Below are 23849 nucleotides of genomic sequence, written 5' to 3'. Positions count from 1 at the left end.
AAAGCACTGCAAACTTTTGGATTTAAGCAAAAGATTTTCTTAATTTTCTTCTGGTATTGGTACTTCAGATTTCATATGACACAACCAAACATTATCCACATCATGTGGTAAATAACAATCCATAAATAAAACCAAAATGATGCCACAAAAATGCTTTCAGAAAATCAAACGTTCGCAACGTGCTTTTTATCACAGTGCTAAGCAGCTGCACTGACATCAACTGTGCAATCAGCTCTCCGATGTAATGCACAACTTAGTAGAGCTTCTATAACTTTGGGCCACTGTGCCCTGCTGAAACAGCCTTGGTATATTATCAAATCTTTTGAGGTTTTATCTAAAGGCTTGAACACTGGTTTCCTTAGAAGGTCTGAGCTGGGAGATCGGGGAAGTGCTCTGCCCCCACCTTCACAAACATGCAGAGAAACGTTTGCATATACAGTGGAACCTTGGTTTACGAGCATAATTTGTTCAAGAAGCATGCTCGTAAACCAAATTACTCATATATCAAAGTGAGTTTCCCCATAGGAAGTAAGAGAAACTCACTTGATTGGTTCCACCTCCTCCCCGCGGCCACCGCTGTCTATGGGAAAATTGGGCTGAACATAAGAATAGCCTTACTGGGTCAGACCAGTGGTCCATCAACTCCAGTAGCCCTTTCTCACAGTGGCCAATCCAGGTCACTAGTACCTGGCCAAAACCCAAGGGCAAGCAGTGGCTACCCCCATGTCTTTCTTAATAACAGACTATGGACTTTTCCTCCATGAACTTGTCCAAACCTTTCTTAAAACCAGCTACGCTATCCGCTCTTACCACAAAGCTTAACTATTCTCTGAGCGAAAAAAAAATTTCTCCTATTGGTTTTAAAAGTATTTCCCTGTAACTTCGAGTGTCTCCTAGTCTGTGTAATTTTTGACGGAGTGAAAAATCGATCCACATGTACCCATTCTACTCCACTCAGGATTTTGTAGACTTCAATCATATCTCCCCTTAGCTGTTTCTTTTCCAAGTTGAAGAGCCTAACCTATTTAGACTTTCCTCATATGAGAGGAGTTCCATTCCCTTTATCATCTTGGTTGCTTTTCTTTGAACCTTTTCTAGTGCCACTATATCTTTCTTGAGATAAGGAGACCAGAATTGAACGCAATACTCCAGATGAGATCGCGCCATGGAGCGATACAGGGGCATTATAATATTCTTAGTCTTGTTAACCATCCCTTTTTTAATAATTCCTAGCATCCTGTTTGGTTTTTTGGCTGCCGTCACACTTTAGTCGGAAAGTTTCATCGTATTGTCTATGATGACACCCAGATCCTTTTCTTGGGCGCTAATCCCCAAGGTGGACCCTAGCATCCGGTAACTGTGATTCAGGTTATCCTTCCCAATGTGCATCACTTTGCATTTGTTCACATTAAATTTCATCTGCCATTTGGACGCCCAGGTAGGTCTGAATTCAGCAAAATTGAGGGTATCCAAAGGGTCCCCACCTCGAAAATCCTATTATCCCAGGACAAGCAGGCAGCAAATTCTTGACTGATGGGTGACGGCACCGACGGAGCCCCGGTACGGACAATTTTAGAGTGATTGCACTCTAAGAACTTGGAAAGTTCTAGTAGGCCGCACCGCGCACGCGCGAGTGCCTTCCCGCCCGACAGAGGCGGTCCACAGTTTCTTAGTTTCCGCGGAGCTAAGAAGTCGCATTTTTCAACGGCTGTTGAAAACTTTTCTTATTCGCCTTCCCGCTCGCGAAACCTTTTTGGGAAAATTTTTTCCTTTATTTCTTTTCTTTTTTCTAAAAAAAAAAAAAAACCGAGTATTTTTCGTTATTTTTCTTCATTTCGGTTTTGCCCCGGCGGGGCCTGCTGCCACCATCGAGGCCTCGGCCTTCGATTTGGCAGAAGCCGTTTTTACTTTCATGCCCCCCCAGCCAGGTTTTAAAAAGTGCCAGCGGTGTGCACGGCCTATATCCCTCACGGACCCGCACAACTGGTGCTTACAGTGCCTAGGTCCTGAGCATCAGGCTTCCACCTGCACCCGCTGTGCCACGTTAAAAAAAACATACCTTAAAAAATCGCCAGATACAGCAGCGCTTGCTTTTCGGTGCCGATATGTCCGATCCTGCGGCATCGACACCGGTATCGGCCCCATCTCAGTCGGCACCCACTTCGTCGACACTGCGTGATACTGCGCCGGCGTCGCAACACCCAGGTAAGCCGGCTAAGAAGCCTTCCCCGCTGGAGCGCCCTCCGGTCTCGATTGCAGCGAGCCCAGTCCTGCCGACCGTGAGGCGCCAGCGGAAGCGCTCCGCCCCTATCGAGGTGAGTCCCTCGACTTCGGGCTCCTCATCTCCGGGGCGTCGAGCGGCACCGCAGGTACCGCAAAAGAAAAAGGCGGTACCGATGCCTTCTTTGGATGAGCGCATTGCAGCCGTCCTACAGGTGCAGCTCAAGGAGCAGTTACAGCAACTCCTTCCTGCTCTATTGGCACCGAGCCTTCCAGTCCCGGTCCGGTCTGAGTCACTGGTACCGGCAGTGGAGCAACCTCTATTGTCTGTATCCACTGCTTCGGTACCGGTGCACTCTGCCTCATCGATATCGATGCCACTCCTCGCACCGGAACCGAGGGCCCAGCATCAATCGGTGCAGACTTCGGCACCGTTACAGTCGGTAACATCACCCGGTACCGTATCTATGCGGTCTGGTAAGTCGGTTCGCAAATCCCGACACCTAGAACCCTCTACTCCGGAGTCTCGAGACCATAGCTCCCATATTAGGGACCCTGATCTGTGGGGTGACTCCGAAGAGCCTTTTCTTTCTGAGGGTGAGTGTTCCTCGGATGAGGATAATCCTGCTGCTCCAGATCCATCCTCAAAACAGGATTCTACATCTTTCACTTCCTTCCTGAAAGAGATGTGTGAATCTCTTTCCATTCCTTTGGAGGCTGAGTCTAAAAAATCCAAGGCCTTCCTTGATGCCCTTGACTTCGATCAGCCTCCAAAGGAATTTTTGAAACTCCCTCTTCATGACATCCTGAGGGAAACTTTCTATAAGAACCTAGATACTCCTTTGACCATCCCAGGAGCTCCCCGTAAATTAGATTCATTATATAAAGTAATCCCTATTCCTGGATTCGATAAGCCACAGCTTCCACATGAATCTCTGCTTGTGGAATCTACACTTAAGAAGTCCACGGGAGCCAGTGTATATGCTTCTGTCCCTCCTGGCAGAGAAGGCAAAGCCATGGACAAATTCGGTAAGAGGTTATACCAGAATGCAATGTTAGCTAATAGATCTGGTAATTATGCTTTTCACTTTTCTTTTTATCTCAAGCATCTCCTTACCACCATGGCTTCCTTTGAAAGGTACCTTCCTCAGCGGAAATGACAGGCTTTCCACCACTGCTCGTCTTCTCTGTTCCAACTTCGTAAATTTATGGTAAGATCAATTTATGACACGTTTAAGCTTACCACTAGAGCCACGGCCATGTCTGTAGCCATGCACCGCCTTGCCTGGCTTAGAGTATCCGAGCTTGATGTCAACCATCAAGATCGGTTGGCTAATGCCCCATACCTGGGGGATGAGCTCTTTGGGGAATCCATGGACTCGACCACCCAAAAGCTCTCCGCCCATGAGACTCGCTGGGACACTCTGCTCAAAACGAAAAAGAAAGCTCCACCGGCACGACCTTTCAGACAGCAGTCGGCCTATCAACGCCGTTATGTGGCTCGTCCATTGCCATCAGCTCCCCAGCAACCTAGGCGTCAACGTCAGCAACAACGACAGACTCCTAGGCCATAGCAACAGCAACCTGTGAAGCCACCTTCACAGCAAAAATCTACGCAGCCCTTTTTACTTGATTCTCCAGGGCATAGCCAGCGTCCAAACATCTACCCACCTACCTCAACCTATAGGTGGCCGTCTCACTTTGTTCCTCAGCCGGTGGGAAGTTATCACTTCGGACCAATGGGTCCTCAACATCATCCGCCACGGCTACTCTCTCAACTTTCAGACCCTGCCTGCCCAAAGTCTACCAAGAGAGTCTGCTTCGAACACTCCTCAGTCTTCCCTCCTTCTCCAGGAGGTTCAATCCCTCCTCCTTTTGAACGCCATAGAGGAAGTTCCTCTAGATCAAAAGGGACAGGGATTCTACTCCCGTTACTTTTTAGTCCCCAAAAAAACAGGAGATCTCAGACCAATTCTAGATCTTCGCGATCTCAACAAATGCTTAGTCAAAGAAAAATTCAAGATGCTTTCTTTAGCCACTCTCTACCCTCTTCTCAATCAAGACGACTGGCTATGCTCCCTCGATCTCAAAGAGGCATACACTCACATACCGGTCAATCTGACCTCCAGACAGTACCTTCGTTTCATGATCAATCACTGTCATTACCAATACACGGTGCTGCCCTTCGGCCTTGCCTCTTCTCCAAGAGTGTTCACCAAATGTCTGATTGTGGTGGCGGCCTTTTTACGCTCTCACCACCTTCAGGTCTTTCCTTACCTGGACGATTGGTTGATAAAGGCCAATTCATCTCAGACAGTACTCCTGGCCACCAACCAAACCATCCTGTTTCTCCAACTTCTGGGGTTCGAGATCAATCTACCCAAATCTCATCTCATCCCCACTCAGAGACTTCAATTCATTGGAGCGGTGTTAGACACAGTCCTCATGAGAGCGTTCCTGCCGTCCAACCGTCTTCAAACTCTGCAGTCTCTATGTCAGCAGGTGCTTCCACAACGTTCCATCTCTGCCAAGCAAATGATGATACTCTTGGGTCACATGGCCTCCACAGTTCATGTCACACCCTTCGCACGTCTTCACCTGCGCACTCCTCAATGGACCCTAGCTACCCAGTAGTCCCAAGCGACCGATCCCTGCTCACGACACATATCTGTGACATTGTCTCTTCGTCAGTCTCTACAATGGTGGTTGATATCCTCAAATCTCTCCAGAGGTCTTCTGTTCCATCTACCTCCTCATCAACTTGTCATCACCACCGACGCCTCCCCTTATGCCTGGGGAGCTCATTTGAACGAATTCCAAACTCAGGGACTTTGGACAGCCCAGGAAATGAAGCATCACATCAATTTCCTGGAACTCAGAGCGATGTTTTATGCCCTCAAGGCCTTCCAACATCTTCTCTTTCCTCAAGTCCTCCTGCTGTGCACAGACAATCAAGTTGCGATGTACTACATCAACAAGCAAGGGGGGACAGGCTCTCGCCTCTTGTGCCAGGAAGCCCAGAAGATTTGGGCTTGGGCCACAGATCACCACCTTTTTCTGAAAGCTATCTACATTCAAGGAGAACAGAATTCTTTAGCAGACAAGCTCAGCAGAATTCTTCAGCCTCATGAGTGGACACTCGATCCTTTAACTCTACAGTCCATCTTCGCTCAGTGGGGCACTCCTCAGATAGACCTCTTTGCAGCTCCTCACAATTACCAGCTGCCCTTATTCTGCTCCAGACTCTACTCTCCTCACCGTCTGGCAGCGGATGCATTTCTCCTCGATTGGTCCAATCTGTTCCTGTACGCTTTCCCTCCTCTGCCTCTCATGTTGCGAACCTTGTTCAAGCTCAGGAGGGAAAGAGCCACCATGATTCTGATTGCTCCACGGTGGCCCAGGCAACATTGGTTCTCCCTTCTACTTCAACTCAGTGCCAGGGAGCCTTTTCTTCTTCCGCTGTTTCCTTCTCTGCTTACGCAACATCAGGAGACACTTCTGCATCCCAACCTTCCGTCTCTGCACCTGACAGCTTGGTTTCTCTCGGGCTGACTTCTCATGATACTTCTTTGTCTCAGCCCATTCGTTCCATTCTGGATGCCTCCAGGAAACCGGCCACTCTGCAATGTTACCATCAGAAGTGGACACGATTTTCTTCCTGGTGTCTTCTTCATCAACATGATCCCACTTCCCTTGCTGTGGAGACTTTGTTGGATTATCTACTTACTTTGTCTGACTCTGGCCTTATGTCTACTTCCATCAGAGTCCACCTTAGTGCTATTGCTGCTTTTCATGAGCCAGTTCATGGGAAACTTCTCTCGGCTCATCCTTTGGTGTCCAGATTCATGCGGGGTCTTTTCAATGTGAAACCACCTCTTAAAGCCCCTCCTGTAATCTGGGATCTCAATGTGGTTCTTTCCGCCTTAATGAAGCCTCCATTTGAACCTTTGGCTACCACTCCTTTCAAGTTTCTCACTTGGAAAGTACTTTTCCTTATTGCTCTTATCTCTGCCAGGAGGGTCAGTGAGCTACATGCACTAGTTGCAGATCCACCTTTTACGGTCTTTCATCATGACAAGGTGGTTCTGCGTACACATCCAAAGTTTCTCGCTAAGGTTGTCTCTGAATTCCATCTCAACCAATCCATTGTTCTGCCTGTCTTCTTTCCGAAACCTCACTCTCATTCTGGAGAACAGGCTCTACATACTTTGGACTGTAAGAGGGCTCTAGCTTACTATTTAGAGCGTACTAAGCCCCACAGATCAGCTCCCCAACTCTTTCTGTCCTTTGATCCGAATAAATTGGGACGTCCTGTTTCTAAACGTACGTTGTCTAATTGGCTGGCAGCATGCATTTCATTCTGTTATGCTCAGACCGGACTGACACTGGAAGGTTCTGTCACGGCCCATAGAGTTCGAGCTATGGCAGCATCTGTAGCTTTCCTCCGTTCCACTCCTATTGAGGAAATCTGCAAGGCTGCTACTTGGTCCTCAGTTCATACTTTTACATCTCACTATTGTCTGGATGCTTTCTCCAGACGGGATGGACACTTCGGCCAATCTGTTTTGCAAAATTTGTTTTCCTAATGGCCAACCTTCCCTCCATCCCTCTTTTTGTTAGCTTGGAGGTCACCCATCAGTCAAGAATATGCTGCCTGCTTGTCCTGGGATAAAGCACAGTTACTTACCGTAACAGGTGTTATCCAGGGACAGCAGGCAGATATTCTTGCGTCCCACCCACCTCCCCGGGTTGGCTTCTTAGCTGGCTTATACTAACTGGGGACCGCGCGCCTCTGTCAGGCGGGAAGGCACTCGCGCGTGCGCGGTGCGGCCTACTAGAACTTTCCAAGTTCTTATAGTGCAATCACTCTAAAATTGTCCGTACCGGGGCTCCGTCGGTGCCGTCACCCATCAGTCAAGAATATATGCCTGCTGTCCCTGGATAACACCTGTTACGGTAAGTAACTGTGCTTTTTCAGTAATTTTGAACTTTTAGTTGTGCTCCCATGGTCCGTTTTTGGCACTAAAAAGCTCCTGCGCTGTCCATCTTGGATTTTAAAATTATATTTCAAAAGCCACATTGCCTCGATTTTGGTAAAAATGGATTAGTATGGATGCCTCAGGTGGTTCAGATGCAATATCATGCCAAATTTGTGCTGGATGCTCAGATGAGGAGTGTCTTTCTGCCGCGGGGTATGAGAGGAGTGGGTGGGAGCCATGGCATGGCCTTCTCTGGTCACTTCATGGGTCAGGAGGTGCAGAAAGCTTGAAATTTCTGGTTGTAAAGCCCTGTTAGAGCTTCTTAAATGCGATTCAACATCACCAGCAAAGCACTTTTACCCCTGACCCTAAGAAGAGACATATGGCAGACCGCAGAGGTCCACGGAGGTCCTTAGTCAGGTCTTTGATGCTGATTTTGATGAATGCAGCTTACCAGAAGTATAAAGGGTTGTCTGTGTGTCGGCTAGTTAGCTTTTAAAGGAGCTTCCACAAAGTGAGGTCTCGCTGTAACTGGTAGAGCTACAGGAACCAGAGATCCAGTCAGAAAAGGACTGGGACAATCTGGGGTTGGATGCAATTCCACTGCTCTCTTGCCATGTATCCTCCTTAGAGAAATCTAGTTCTTGGTATAGGAGAAGCAACCAGGGGTCAGTGGCAGCCCTAGTCCTGCCCAAAGCACACCTTCAACACGCCCCCTTGAAATTTAGACAAACTACTGACAAATGGCACATAAAATTATCTAGAAAATAGGTTTCAAAAATGTGATTTGGATGTTTTAGCAATTAAAACGTCCAAGTGCTCCTTTATGCCATTTTATGGACAAATTTGACATTTGAAAATGGGCTTGATAGGTGCCTATGTGTCTCTATAAAATACCAACACAAATCCTTCAGAAACTATACCTAAAATGAAAGTGCAGATGTATGTCTGCTTAGTAGCAGGTGTAAGTGTTCATGAGTGTTTCATAAAGTATATGTGCAATTACAACTCTACCTGCACTCTGCCCCAGAACACACCCATACTAAAGTTAAATACAAGTAGATATATGCATTTGGTAATTCTGTAAGAGAAAATGTTATATGTATCTACTGGCATAAATGTGCAAAAATTATTTTATAAAATTATCTTCATATTGTGCAAAAGACTTGCCTGCTCCTGGGTTTTACACCTGTATACACTGGTCAATTGTGTAAGAGCCTACCTGGTCCTTTAAAACACTATTCTACATGCTAATTTCCCTTCTAAGATTACCCCCTGCTTTATGCTTGTAAATGCCTTTGAAAATTATCTTTATTGGATATTTGTTTCTAGTTTGTCATCTAAAACAGAAATATGTATTGAATATTTTGCATTAAGTTGCATTTTATGCTATTGCACAATTGCAGTTTCTGCTTGCCAAAGTGTGGTAAAGGAAAACCAGCACTTATACGACGACACACCATAGAAGACAGAAGTGAATTGATATCTTGTATTGAGACTGGAAACTATACAAAAGCAGCAAGGATTGCAGCTGGTAAATAGATTTATATTTGGAATTAAAACTACAATGGTTACATTTTATCTTAATATGTTAACTTCCCTAATTGCTGATACTATTTTTTTATGTGACAGATTTTTGAAAAGGAATATGCCTTATAGAAAATATTGGGTGTATCAGAAAAAGTTGATGTAGCACAGACTTGAAGTTTGTGATGACATGCACCCATCTTTCTTGACATTATTCACCTTCCTCCATGCACACAACACACACCCGCTGTCAAATTATCATTCTCTTTTATTTTCTTTCATCTCTCCACTCATCATTCCACTGTCACGTTTACACTTTTCTTCTAAGTTATTTCATCTCTCCCAAGAGCTGTCATTTCTGTAGTATACTGTTCTCGTCACGCCTGCACACAACTCGATTCAAGTTTCCTGTCATTCTTCATTCCCCCCCCCTCTTTTCCTTTCGCACACTGCGTATGATACACTCATCTCTCACTCCACTTTCACATCATGTATGTGTTTCTGATGTCATGCCCTGTCATCCATTCAAAATTAGCTGGTTTCCCGCAGCGTCTCTTCTTTCACTTTCGGTAGCAGTACTCACCCTGTACATTAGCCCAGAAAGAGAATTTCTTGCCTCCGATTCAAAGTAAGTGATCTGCAACCCTTGTGCCTTTTTACAGCGTTTGGTTTCACACTTGACTTTATTTAGTTTAAATTACAAGTTTGCATGCCACACTGTTGTGTGTTTAATCCTTCATTTTAATATCTCTCAGGTGTCTACACTGGCCACAATTCTTTAAATATTCAAAATTCTGTTCCCAGAGCTTCTTTGAAAACTACCTAAGCTAGAAATGGTTTTCAAGGGTGATGATGAGCCAAATTGACACGTTAAAGACTAAGTCACCTGGTCTAGATGGAATATATCCCAACTCAAACATGAAATTGCTGATCTGCTGTTAGTGATCTGTATTAACCTTTCGCTAAAGATTGGAGGGTAGCCAATGTTATGCTGTTTTTTAAAAAGGGTTCCAGGGGAGATCCGGGAAATTACAGACCAGTGCCAGGCAAAATAGTGGAAACAATTATAAAAAATAAAATTGTAGAACACATAGACAAACAATTTAATGGGACAGAGTCAGCATGGGTTTGGTCAAGAAAGGTCTTGCCTAACCAATTTGCTTGATTTCTTTGAAGGTGAGAATAAACATGTGGATAAAGGTGAGCCAGTCGATGTAGTGTATCTAGATTTTTAGAAAGCTTTTGACAAAGTTCCTCATGAGAGGCTCCTGAGAAAGTTAAAGACATGGGATAGGAGACAATGTTCAGTTGTGGATTAGGAATTGGTTATCTTGCAGAAAACAAGAGAGTAGGTCATTTTTCTCAATGGAGGAAAGTAAATAGTGGAGTGCAGCAGGGATCTGTACTAGAGAGTTGCGCGGGGACAGAAATCCCACCCGTCCCCACCCGTCCCCGCCAAAATCCCACCCATCCCCACCCGTCCCCGTGAGGAATCCCCTCCGTCCCCACCCGTCCCCGCGAGGAATCCCCTCCGTCCCCACCCGTCCCCGCGAGGAATCCCCTCCGTCACCATCCTTCCCTATAAACTTCAGAAATAGTTATTTTATTTAATTATGCTACTGAATTAAAGGCTCTGGTAGAGACCCATTTACAAATAAGCAAAGAGACTATTAATTTGGAAATATTAATTGGGAAGAATACATACTTTGTAAATGGGTTTCTACCAGAACCTCTAATGTAAATATAAAATATAAATACTCAGCTGATGAGAACCCACAAACTGTCAGCTGAGGACTTCCTTTGCAGTTGGCCTGGGGTCCCTTTTGCCAAGCTTGGCAGGCAGCAGTAGCGTCCCTGAGTCACAGATGCTGGCACCTCAGTGGCTCATGGATGCTGCCAGCGACTGCTGCGCTTGGTGGAGGGGAGTTCTGACCATCTCTAGAGGAGGTCCTCTGCTGGCGGTGCTTGGGGATCCCCACCAGTCACAGCAAGGGCCAACAAGTACTTCAACACTGTAGAAATAAAACCAGAAATGCATTTCCTTTTCTTTTGAACACAAAATAAAGATATCTGCCATATACATTTCCCAAGGCAGATGACTCTATGCAATGTCACCTCGGTAACAAAATACAAAAATAGACAAATACACCCCCTCCCTTTTTACTAAACCACAATAGTAGGTTTTAGCACAGGGAGTTACGCTGAATGCCTCGCGCTGCTCTCAATGCTCATAGGCTCCCTGCGCTAAAAAACAATATTGCGGTTTAGTAAAAGGGAGCCATAGTGCAAAATATAGACAGCAGATATAAATTCTCAAAACAGACACATTTTGATCACTAAATTGAAAATAAAATCATTTTTCCTACCTTTGCTGTTTGGTGATTTCATGAGTCTCTGGTTGCACTTTCTTCTTCTGACTGTGCATCCAATCTTTCTTCCTTTCTTTCAGCCTCCTGTATGTTTCCTCTCCTCCAGACCTCATTCTCTCCCCCAACTTTTTCTTTCTGTCTCCCTGTTCCCCCTTCTTTCTGTCTCTCTGTCTGCCCCCTTTCTTTCTTTCTCCGTGCCCTCCCCCAAGCCACTCGGTTTGCTGCCACAGCCATCGGAGAATAGCCCCTAAGCCACCGCCGTCCCAAGCTTTCCCTGCAGAAGCGTCGCGCTGACCAGCATTCCGCTCCCTGACGTCAATTCTGACGTAGGAGAGGAAGTTCCGGGCCAACAAGGCATTTCTCCTCATTCCATCCAGCCTGAGCCCCATCTCTCCTTGATCCAGCATTTCCCTTCTGTGTCTGTCAGAATTACCATTCCACCTATTTTCCAGCATCACCCTTCTTTGTGTCCATCTCACCTATATCCGTATCTCACCACTTTTTCAGAATCTTCATTTGTCTCTGTCCTTGTCTTTACCCCATATTCACCATTTGCCCTTTCAATGTCTTTATCTCCCCCCCCACACACACACACTTTTTCAGCATTACTTCTATGTCTCTATTTCACCTCCTCTTCATGTCCCCTCTGTATCTCTATCCTTATTCAGAAGGTCCTGCTTACCCTTTCTCTTCTTTGTGTCACTATCTCCATTTTCAGCTTTCCCCCCTTTTCCTTTGTTAATGCACCCTGTAGCCAGAATCTTTCCACCCTCTCTCCACTCCGGCCCAGCCCAGTATGAAATATTTCCTTTTGTTTCTCTCCCCTCTCTCTTCTCCTCCCTCACCCACGAGTCCTGCATCTGGCCCTCTCCCTTCTACCTGCACCTGGCAACACCCCCCTGCTCCGCGGCTCTCTTCAGCAACTCGTCAGCAGCGGTGATCAAGACAAGCTGCCGACATCGAGGCCTTCCCTCTACGAGTCCCACCTTTGTGGAAAAAGGAAGTTGAAACAAGCGGGACTCGCAGAGGGTAGGCCCCGACGTCAGAAGCTGCTGCTGAGTTGCCGAAGAGAGCCGCAGGTAGAAGGGAGAGGGAGATAGGAAGGCTGTAGAAGCTCCGGAGCATGACACCGAACCCGGCCAGGATGATTTCTTTTTCAGGCTGCTGCTGCCGCTGCCATCCCCCACCCGAAATGACAAAAAACAGCCTAATGCCCGCGTCGGGAAATAGCCATGCTGAGCAGTGAGCTCAGCACGTACACAGATGAAAGCCTTGCTTGCTGATTGGTCCGGCGGCACGGTGGGGCGGGGCCACCGGACCAATCAGCAAGCAAGGCTTTCATCTGTGTACGTGCTGAGCTCACTGCTCAACATGGCTATTTCCCGACGCGACGCCGGCCAGACTTGTAAGCTGCATGCTTGCATCGCCAGAATTTAGGTAGGTTGTTTTCATCCCCGTGGGAGTCCCGTGGGCAAGGGGGCGTCCCCGTGGGAGTCCCGTGGGTCAGGGGGGCATCCCCGTGGGAGTCCCGTGGGCCAGGGGGCGTCCCCGTGGGAGTCCCGTGGGCCAGGGGGGGAACCCGCGGGATCCCCGCGGGACCCGCGGGATCCCCGCGATCCCCGTTCCCGTGCAGACCTCTAATCTGTACTAGGACAGTGCTATTTACCTTATTTATAAATGATCTGAAAATTGGAATGACAAGTGAGGTGATTAAATTTGCAGATGACATTAAACTGTTCAAAGTTTTTAAAACGCATACAGACCTTAGGAGATTGTCAGACTGTCAGAAGAGTGTGTGGCACGGTGGTTGAAGCTACAGCCTCAGCACCCTGGGATTGTGGGTTCAAACCCCACGCTGCTCCTTGTGACCCTGGGCAAGTCATTTAATCTTCCAGAGCCCCAGGTACGTTAGATAGATTGTGAGCCCACCAAAAATGCTGGAGTACCTGATTGTAAAACCGCTTAGATAACCTTGATAAGCGGTATATAAAATCCTAATAAACTTGAAACTTGACTGGGCATCCAAATGGCAGATGAAATTTAATGTGGACAAATACAAAGTGATGCACATTGGGAAGAATAACCCAAATCATAGTTACCAGATGTTGCAGTCCACCTTGGGGGTCACCACCCAAGAAAAAGATCTGGGTGTCATTGTAAACAATACAATGAAACCTGCCCAATGTGCCAAAAAAGCAAACAAGATGCTCAGAATTATTTTTAAAAGGGAGGTTAACAAGATTAAGACTGTTATAATGCCTCTGTATCGCTCCAGGGTGTGACCTCATCTTGAGTATTGCATCCAATTCTGGTTACCTTATCTCAAGAAAGATATAGCGGAACTAAAAAAAGGTTCAAAGAAGAGCGACCAAGATGATAAAGGGGATGGAACTCCTCTTGTATGAGGAAAGAGTAAAGAGGTTAGGGATCTTCAGCTTGAAAAAGATGGCTGAGGGGAGATATGATTGAAGTTTACAAAATTGTGAGTGGTGTAGAATGAGTACAAGTAAATTGACTTTTTTACTGTCGATAATTACAAAGAATAGGGGACACTCAAAATTACAGGAAAATACTTTTAAAACCAATAGGAGGAAATATTTTTTCATTCAGAATAGTTAAGCTCTGGAAAGCATTGCCAAAAGATGTGGTAAGAGCGGTTAACGTTACTGGTTTTAAAAAAGGTTTGGACAAGTTCCTAAAGGAAAGGTCCATAGTCTGCTATTGAGGCAGATATACGGGAAGCCACTGCTTGCCCTGGATTGGTAGCATGGAATGTCACTACTATTTGTTTTGTTTGCTAGGTACTAGTAACTGGATTGGCCACTGGGAAGATGAGATATGGTTAGATGGACCATTGGTCTAACCCAGTAATGCTGTTCTAATGTTCTTAGATTAAAGTACTCTATTTGAAATTAACCTTTTCCTATCGTGTGTCCCGGATGACGGGACATTCCAAAAATGACATAGATAGTGGATAAACAGTCTGTATGGACTAATAAGGAGCCAGGAACACAAAATATTTGAATTTACAGATTTATGACTTATTTACATTATGTTTACAATAGCCATAAATGATAACGGTGAATAATACAAAACTTTGCTAAAATAATTACGATTGGAACCAGCGTAACGTAAAATTTATTACGATAGGAAAAGGTTAAACCCATTAAAATCTAAAGTGTAACCCAGGCTGAGCACTAGCTACATCCTTTGCGTCATTTCTGGTAGGCCATGTTTTGTCCTTAGAATCTTCCATAAAAATCTTACTGTATCTTTGTTTACAAAATTATTTTTAATGCAAATAGATTTGATTCTGTCACAGTTCTCAAATATGCATATTAGTTCTCATTTAACTACCAAGCCAAGTTAAAATCTTAACAGTGGTCTATAGAGCCTTTTATATCGATTTACTCACATTATTTTTATGACCTTTTGATCCCATATGTCCCTAGTAGAACTCTGTTCCCAGGACCACAATCGCCTTGTAATTCAACCTGTATCTACAGGTCAACTAAGATATTACTAGATATTTGGCTTTCTTTCTTACTGTGCTGGTCTCTTCGGAATGCACTTTCCTTGTCTCTTCATCAAGAAACTAACTTTAAAAAGTATAAAACAGGCCGTGAAGAGACAAATTTTTCCTCCAACCTTCTGTGAGGATTTTAATGGTGCTTGGTATTGATTTACAGAGAGTTGTCAGTTTTAAGATCTTTTGTCTGTAAATTTTTCTTGTCTTCTGCTTCTCTCTTTCCATTCCTTCTCTTCCTTCCCACTCCTGGTATGTATCTTTAATACTTAATTTGATTTATATAAATCAATTTGATTAAATCTTCATTTGATTTATATAAACCACTCTAAATTGTACCTTTGAGAAGGGTGGTATAGCAAGTTAATTAATAAACATAAATTGAGATCCCCCTCATTCTAATCAATATCATGATAATGTTATATTAGATGAACTGTTTGATTTTGATCTGAACGTCTTGTCAAAATCAATAAACATTATCCTTTTTTTCAGTTATCTTTCAGACGATATTCAAAGCAATTTAATAGGCAGAAATGGATCCTGATCTGCTAAATTGTCTGTCCAGGGCTACTACTATTAGTAATTTCTATAATGCTACTAGGCAAACACAGCACTGTACATACCTTACTTGCTAATTTTCAGCAGTATTTAACCAGTTAGCACTACTCAAAATAAACGGTTCGAGCTGAACTGAAAACCGGCTATTTGGGGGGCAATCCAGGGGAGGAGTCAACACTTGGCCAGTGACTTGCTTTATGCAGTAACCCACAGCCATCATGTTTCTATTACGCACGTGGGGGTCTCTTAGAGACAGGAAGAGATAATGGCTACTTCGGATGGACAAACTAGATGGCCATTTGGCTTTTATTTGCCATCATGTTTGTTTCTTTTGCTGAATTTCACACTTTACTGGCTATGCTTTAGCACGATCTGGAAACACAAAAATTCATTGCCAGAACCCAGGGTGGACAGACATTGAATTTTTGGGTATAATGCTGGCTGCAGTCAGCAAAACACTGATAGCCTCTTGCTAAAAATTGGCCCTTTATTTCTGTGAATTCTACTGGACTAATGCACACTAATTTATTCAGCTTTATTCCATAGACAGTTTATTTTAAAACAAATTTTATGATCTGATTTGCATTCTAGAAGTTGGACAGAGCAATATGTGGATTTCAACCAGCATTTCAACATCTATTTTTGAGCCTCTGAAAGTAGTTTGGGCCAAATGTAGTGGATATCCTTCATATCCTGCACTGGTGAGTACTGAGCAGAAAATCTTTAAGTTAGAAATTATAACTACCACTAAAAGAGATAGAGTAATGGCAGCAGAGTCAATTTTTAACATTAATGTATTGAAATTTGAAACTGAAATTATAAATACAATAAAAAAGAATTTTTAAAAACACTTTTCGTAAATACAACTTCCAGTGCAAAAAGGACATGTCCTGAACATGTTGGTAGTGCATCTTCACCCACAAGGGATACAGAAGGTATCATCTTACATTTCTAACACCACATCCCTGCATTACCAGGCACTGCCCTCTCCTCAGTTTTTTCCTTTTGCAAGCGAGGACGTGTTTTGTTCATCTGCATTGCTTAATACATATTATTTTCAGGTATTAAAGTTTTTTCGAGACTTTGGGTGGTTTAGAGTTCCCAGTAGAAATTGCTCGTACACATCTCCACAGTTGCTGTAAGGTTTAGGTACAGCACCCTTGTGTCAATTGATTTAGGACCCCTGATGAAGGCATTGTATTAGCTGAAACATGGACTGTGTTTGGTTTGGATCTCACTCTTGTGAGGTTGTACTATCAATGATAGTGTGTACCTGAGGCTGCTTCAATTTGTTTTATATGACTATTTGTATTGAGAAATTAATAAATATCATCTCCTGGACATCCGGAAACTTGTGCTCCACTTTGTGCTTTCGTTATATACTGATGTATCTCCTATTAGATTCCAAGCAGATTACAAAAATTTACAAAGGGTGATTAAGAAGAAAGGTTATTTATACTGTCTGGAATTAAAGAATGCTTATATCCTGCATACCAATAAATCCAAGTTGCAGGAATTTTCTAAGATTTGTAGTAGAGAAACATCACTACAAGTATCACGTAATGCTGTTTGGCCTTGCATCATTGCCAAGAATAATCACAAAGTGACTAGCAGTCATCAGAGCATCAGTCTATGTAGATTAGAGAGTGCATATGTTTCTCTACCTGGATATTTGGCTGGTCAAGAGCGCATAAGGGAAGATGCAAATGAAACAATGCACATGACTATTTATTTGTTAGAGCCCCAAATCACAATTGAGCTCATCACAAAATTTGGAATTCATAGATGCCCTCAGGCATACACGTTTCTTCTGCAACAGCAGATCTTGACCTTAATATCACTTTCTGAAGTGAACAGGATCAGTAGATATCAACATGCTAGAATAGAAGTTAAGAATGCTAAGTCACTTGGCCTCCACAGTTCATGTAATGTCTATGGCACCTCTCGATTTGTGGCAGGCTCCATGGATCCTGCTCATCCAATGGTCATAAGCCATGGAGAATCTTCAGAATGTCATGTCAGTTACAGTTCTGCTCAGGGACTTGTTTTTGTGGGTGGTCCAATCCAGTCTAGCAAAATGTCTTCTATATTCCTAAAATTCAAAGGTACTAACCAAGATGCATCTTGCCTGGAATGGGGAGCTCATATAGATGGACTTCACACTCAGAGTTTCTTCTCAGCTCAGGAAAAACTTCTGAATCTAAATCAATTTGGAATGTTCTACATGGTTTCAGAAATTATTGTCCAATCAAGTAATTCTAGTTCAGGCAGGCAACCAGGTTGCAATATATCAACAAGCAGGGAGGTACAGGCACATACCTCCTGTGTTTAGAAAGCTTTCAAATTATGGAAGTGGGCCATCAATCAAGAGAAGTCCTTCAGAGCCTACATACCTGGCAGGAGAAGACATCTGTCTGGCTTATAGGCTGAGTTGGATTCTGCAACATCACAAGTGATATCTTGATGAGAGCTTAGCCCAAAATGTCTCTAAAGAGTATGGCACCCCATTGATATGTCTTTTTGCCAATCATTACAGTCCCTCAGTACTGCTCCAGGCTAGGATTACATAGCAGAATAGCCTCTGAAAAAAAATCAAAACGAGAGAAAAAAAATAACTAAATTCTCAAATAGTGTAAACCAAAAATCAAGAGAATTTAGATAAATGCTACTAAATCTAAATAAATGATAATGTGTGCTCAGTGAAATAAACATCAATAAATGCCACTTGGAAGCTGGAAAGATGTTTAACCAGTTACATCATAGGACACTTCATCACACCTATAGATATGTATGTAATACTTGAAGATAAGAAAAGTACTTATCTCAGCTGTTTCTCCAAAGTCCTGATCAGGAAGGCAGTAATCAGAGTGCCAGTTGGCAAACAAGTCCATGTATGCTTTTTTCCCCAGATGTCCTCCGTGAAAAAAATCAAATCAAAAATAGTCCATACATTGTCCACATCCACAACTATAAAATATAAAATAAACGCAAACTCCACTCTGCTTCCTCGACACAGATCGTGTTTCAAACAGGTCTTTCTCAAGAGGAAGAATTCAACGCTGAAAGTGGAAAACATAGGTAGTCAGCCCGAGTATTCAAAAAATGTAATCAAACATGTTCAAAAAATATATATATATAAAGCTTAATACCATGATAAAGCTTAACCCCCCTCTTACCATCCCCTCCCTAACCCCAGATCCTACTTTTCCCTCTCTTGGAAACCTTCTCTGATCTAACGTTGTAATCCTTCTTCCATAACTCTTTTTGTAATCCGCTTTGATCCGAAAGGTAATGGCGGAATAAAAATCTGTAATGTAATGTAATATTACATTACATTAGTGACTTCTTTTCCACCATTACCTTGCGGTTCAAGGCGGATTACATAAGAGGTTATCTGGACAATTCCAGAAGAGTTACATAGTTGAGCGGAGACCGCACACTCCCAAACTCAGCTGGGCAAAACCACGTGATGCAAGAAGGGGGGCACAAGCCTTTAAAACTCATCAAAAACAGTGGTGTATGTTCCACAGCTGCAAATCATCAACGAGGCAGCCTGGGGTAGAATGGAAACAACACAGGGCTCAGAGAAAGACTCAAAAAAACAGAGCACAAAAATTATTATAAAAATTAACGTGGCACAAAGCCACTCAATTTCTCTGTTGAGGCCTTGAGGTATAACAGTGCCCCATTCAAAGATCAACCGTTGTTCCTGGTAAGTTAACAGCTGGGAGATGACACCTCCATTGTTAGAACTGAACTGTTTTAAAACACAAAACTTCAAATCTGATAAAGAATGATTAGATTGGCCCCAGTGTTCAACCAACAACGATTCAGTTTTATTAGTTCGAATGCAGCTCAAATGCTCCGCAATTCTGATTTTCACTGGTCTTTTAGTTTGTCCAATATAGAGTTTACGGCAAGGACAAACTATGCCGTAAACTACTTGGGCAGAGTTGCAGTCTGTCTTGCACCTTAATTCAAAACTGACATTGACATTGGGGATCTCGAATGATAACGGCAATAGTGTAACACAGAATTAGTGTCAGTGTCCTTACGATAAATAGAAGTCTCAACTTTATCTCCATGATAACATAAGCCATATGTCTAAAAAGTTGACAATAGTGCTGTGACTCGTGGCAGTAAATTGAATGTTGGGATTACAGTGATTAAGATAAGTAAGAAACTCATCTAACTTAGTCTGAGTGCCTGCTCAGATGGCAAAAATGTCATCTATGTATCTCTTTCAGCTAATGACCTTGGGGGGGGGGGGGGGGGGAAAGCCAGAAGAATATACAAACTGTTCTTCGAAAGCTGCCATGAAATTTAGCAAACAAGTTTTAAATAATTTCCTGAATTACATTTAAAAACCAGATTGTAGAAATAATGGATGAAATTCAGCATCCCAAGAGGCTAACTGATAGGAAAGTAATCGACTTACATATTTTTTTTGCATACAGCCCAGTAGAAGGGAAAAAAAAAACAAAATAAGAAGTGGTACATAGTAAATGTTTTGAGATGACCAACCAAAGTTGGCCAGTCAAGTATCTTGGGAGTAAGCTATACAATGCCTTATAATAAGTATATCCTAATTTAAATAGAACTTCGTTCTCTATCGGGAGCCAATGTAATTTACAATAATATGGTGTTACATGATCGTAATTTGTAAACCAAAAAGCAATCGTACTACTGAATTTTGTATAATACACAATTTATAAAAATGCTTATGAGATCCTGCTAAGTATATAATATTATTGTAATCAATATTCCAGTGTAATAAGAATGGTATGCTGAACCATAGGGTTGTCCATGCCTGCGCGCAAGCATTCTGCAGAAGATGTCTTATCAGTTCTTCCTCTGAAGTTGTCTTTCTGATTTGCTCCTTTTATTTCTCTATTTTTGTGGTCTTTTTTAGTTGTTTGTGTTTTTTAAGCAGCTCCGGGACCAACTGTGCCTGCTTGGAGAGGAGCAGACTCTGTCTGCAGCTGGCAGGTGCATCCTTCAGGGACCTGTTCAGCCAGGTGCTGAATATTTGTGGAGGCCAGGGTTCTGGGCCCTCAGCATTTGCTTGCTTCCTTGACTCAGTTAAGAGCTTAAGCGCAAGGCTGTTAGGCTTCAATGTCAATGGGGCAGTCATGGTGCTGGCTGTGGTTTCAGCCCCCCTTCTCCTTTCAGCAGTTGCTGCAGCCTAGGGGAGTGAAGGTTCAGTCCAACTGAGGTCCAACTGACAGGCTGAAGATCTTGGCGTGACAGCTGACTGGTGGATTGAGGCAGAAAATCACTCCAGATCCAACTACTCTCAAGGAGCTGAGACAGGCTGCAGCACCTTATCCCCTGCCCATAGTCTATGAGTACAGGCTGTAACGGCCTATGGGGAAAATCAGAGGGAGGGTCTGAAAAACTGTGATTTGACTGTTTTTATAGATATAGTGTGCCCCCCCCCCCCCTTAAAATTCTATTTTGAGTTAATTTTGATTGGCCTGAAGCATTTTAAAGCCATTTTTGGTTCCAAAACACTGCCACGTTGGCCATCTTGGATTTTCAAGTGCTTAATTCTCAAACTTTCATAAAACACCTGGTTTATCTCAAAGTTGATAGGGATAAAGTCCTCAGACCCTAATACTCCTATATCATGCTTTATTTGTGCTGTATGAGCAGTTGAAGAGCACCTGTGCACCAAATGCAGTGCAGCATGTGAAGGAGGGGTGGGAGCTTCAGGCCTAGCCCCTATGCATGGCTCTAGGGCTGGAGAAAGGCAGATGGGCTCATCAGGGGGAGTGAAACACCTCTTGGCATCCTGGGATTGCACCTCTGCGCACCATAAGTGTAGAGAAATTTTGCAGCCCAAGAAAAGTTATTTGATTTACCCTAAGGGACAAGGAGACTTGCCCTCTCAGGCCTTTACCCCAGAGTTTATTAATCTCCCCTGGCAGGCTTATGTACATGGCAGAAGTCCACCGGTTCAGTCCACAAACAAGCAGACCAGTGTTCAGACCTCTCTGAAGTTTTGTAGCTCTTCCTCCCTAAAAGAGGAGACTATTTTGGCGTGTGATTGTCCTTCAGACAGGGACTCGGAGGACGAGGGGTCAGATATCCCTTTACTGTCCCAAAGGGAGGCTTTCCTGATAGGTGACACAGCTTCCCATTCAGAGGACCAAGGGTTATCGGCTATGGATCAGGGAAAAGATCCCTCCATCAGCTGACTTTCTAGGTCCTTGGCCTTAATTTTGTGTTAAACTTGGAAAGAGATCATTATCAAGTCCCTCTGAAAACTTAAAATAGATCCTCTGTAAACCCTATCTTCACAGTGTTCTCTACTGAGTGGGGTTTGGGCTCAGCCCATGTCTTTTCCATGGTACCCAGACATGAGGGTCTTAATCACAGAGCCTTGGGAGACCCCCCCCAAAAGCTCTCTGAGAGTGGCTAAAACTAAGGGAAAGCTGTGTCCCATGGATCAGGAATTCTAGCAAATATTATGCTAAAAGTGGACTCCATGGTAACCCAGGTGACCAGACACACTTCACTACCCAGTGAGGGAGGAGTGGTTTTAAAAGATCTGCAGGACCGAAGAGTGGATAATGGTCCTCAAGAGGCAGTTTGAGACTTTGACCTTGGGAGTCAAGGCTAAGGCTGCAGCCACAGCCTCCTTTGTGGCATGCGTCTCACACTATACTAATACATCATGCTTCAGTTTGGGAGTGCTTAAGTATGTCCCTATGGTTCAGAATACCATTTCTATTGCACTGGAAAAAGAGATTAGGTTCTTACCTTGATGATATATTTTCCAGTAGATGAGAATGGTGTGCTAAACCCCCCACCCAGCATTTATCTGATATGCCCACTTTCTGTCTTAAACTTCATGGTCAGCTTCACAGTTAAGATTTTCCTGTTAGACTATGGGATTATGAAGAGTCTTTGTAAATACTTAAAATGGAGGAATGTTTGAGCTCCATAAATGTTCAGGCTGTTATTTTCTTGTTTAACATGTTTCCTCTCAGAGGCTTGTTAATATTTTCTGTGCATTTAGCTAAGCAGATCAGATACTTTGTTTCGGGGAGTTCCCCATACCCCTTCTTCTCCTGTCTCTTCCTATAGGGCTGTCACTGGCTTTGGTATGAACTGAAGAGGGCAATAGAGACCAGGGAGATGGAAGAGGAGCTGAAAAGCTGTGATTGACTTCTGCAGAATGCTCTCGAGCAGGCATGGAGAAATAGATAAGTTTTGATTCCAGTTGTAATCCCTATGGTTCCCTAGCAAGTGGGTTGAAGAAGACTGAGGAAGGAGTTTCGAAACACAGACCATGTCTGGTTCTGGTTCTCAACATAACTGAACCATATTTTGGATACATACCGTTTGATACTTTAAGGATTGCGAATAAAAGTCTTGTTTTTTAATCAAGAACTTGGCATCTTGTACATTATTACTGCAGTTTCTTTTTTTGTTTGCAACCCTACGGTTCAGCATAGCATTCCTATCTATTGGAAAATATATTATCAAGGTAAGAACTTAATCTCTTTATACTGAATACTAAAGACTGCACCAATAACTGAAAAGGAAAGGGTTGAAAGTAAGTTCAAATGGTTTTAAGTTTCCATAACATTGTAAAACCTTTGTAAGCTACTGCATTAATTTGAGAAGACATAGTTAGATTTCTGTCAAATTGGACTCCCAAGATTTTAATTGTTTGCAGAATTGGATAAGCAATACCATTTATTATCAAAGTTTCATTCTCTACCTTATACGTAGATGCTAAGAAATGTTGTTTTCTCTTTAAGTTTAAATTCCAGCATCCAGTTTTCTAAAAGTCCCAAAGCTTTTATCTATTTTGGCCAGTTCTAAAAGAAAGAAGGAAGAAACTGGGAACACAACAGTGATATATCCTGAAAATCTACTACTATTTATCACTTATATAGTGCTGAAAGACATACACGGCACTGTACATTTTGACATTTAATAGACAGTCCCTGCTTGGAAGAGCTTACAATCTAACTTGGACAGACATGACATATAAGGTTGTGGATGCAGAACCCAAAGTGAGAGGAGTTAGGAATTGAAAACACTCGAAGAGGTGGGCTTTTAACTTGGACTTGAACACTGCCAGAAATGGAGCACACCATTGGGATTTGGGCAGTTTGTTCCAGACATACAGCACAAGATAGAATATGTGAAGTCAGTTGCTTCCTCAAAAGATGCACAATTCTATTATTGGAGTATTATTCCAAGTTCATGAAGGCAGTTTGCAGGATATAGGGCTTTGCCACATCATATCCTTAACCACATTCCCTTGGAGAAATAATCTAGGAACTGATGGGTTCCAGTGCTCCAATAGTAGAAAACAAGTAGTTTTAGAGATGAAGGGTGAAACCAATATATCCCAGATTTCCCAACAATGTCAAAAGATTTAAAAACAGAAAATTTCCTAACTTGAGAACCGTTTGAGATTAAATTATTCTGTTCTCGTATAACTTGCTGCCTTAGTCTGAGTCTCTCTCAGCAGGCATGCCCCATGTACATTAGATAGATTGTGAGCCCGCCAGGACAGATAGGGAAAAATGCTTGAGTACCTGAATAAACTGATATAAACCGTTCTGAGCTCTCTGGGAGAACAGTATAGAAAACTGAATGAATAAATAAATATTTAACAGAAAGCTAAACCTTAGCACACCAACACAG

General features: G+C 43.3%; 1 protein-coding gene across 18 annotated transcripts in view; it reads left to right on the top strand.

The window, feature by feature from the left end:
* The window catches only part of BRD1 (bromodomain containing 1), a 274234-nt gene that overhangs the window by 234992 nt on the left and 15393 nt on the right, over positions 1 to 23849 (top strand). For 17 of the 18 annotated variants that reach the window (XM_033958908.1, XM_033958902.1, XM_033958907.1 and 14 more), the window contains 2 exons: positions 8606 to 8733; positions 15771 to 15880. In XM_033958908.1, the coding sequence (XP_033814799.1) occupies positions 8606 to 8733; positions 15771 to 15880 (238 nt within the window). Of the gene's footprint in view, positions 1 to 8605; positions 8734 to 15770; positions 15881 to 23849 lie in introns of those variants that run through there. The other variant, XR_004540658.1, reaches the window with a different exon arrangement.

Source organism: Geotrypetes seraphini, chromosome 9 (assembly GCF_902459505.1).
Source record: "Geotrypetes seraphini chromosome 9, aGeoSer1.1, whole genome shotgun sequence".
Taxonomy (NCBI): domain Eukaryota; kingdom Metazoa; phylum Chordata; class Amphibia; order Gymnophiona; family Dermophiidae; genus Geotrypetes; species Geotrypetes seraphini.
This window is presented reverse-complemented; position numbering and strand designations above follow the sequence as displayed.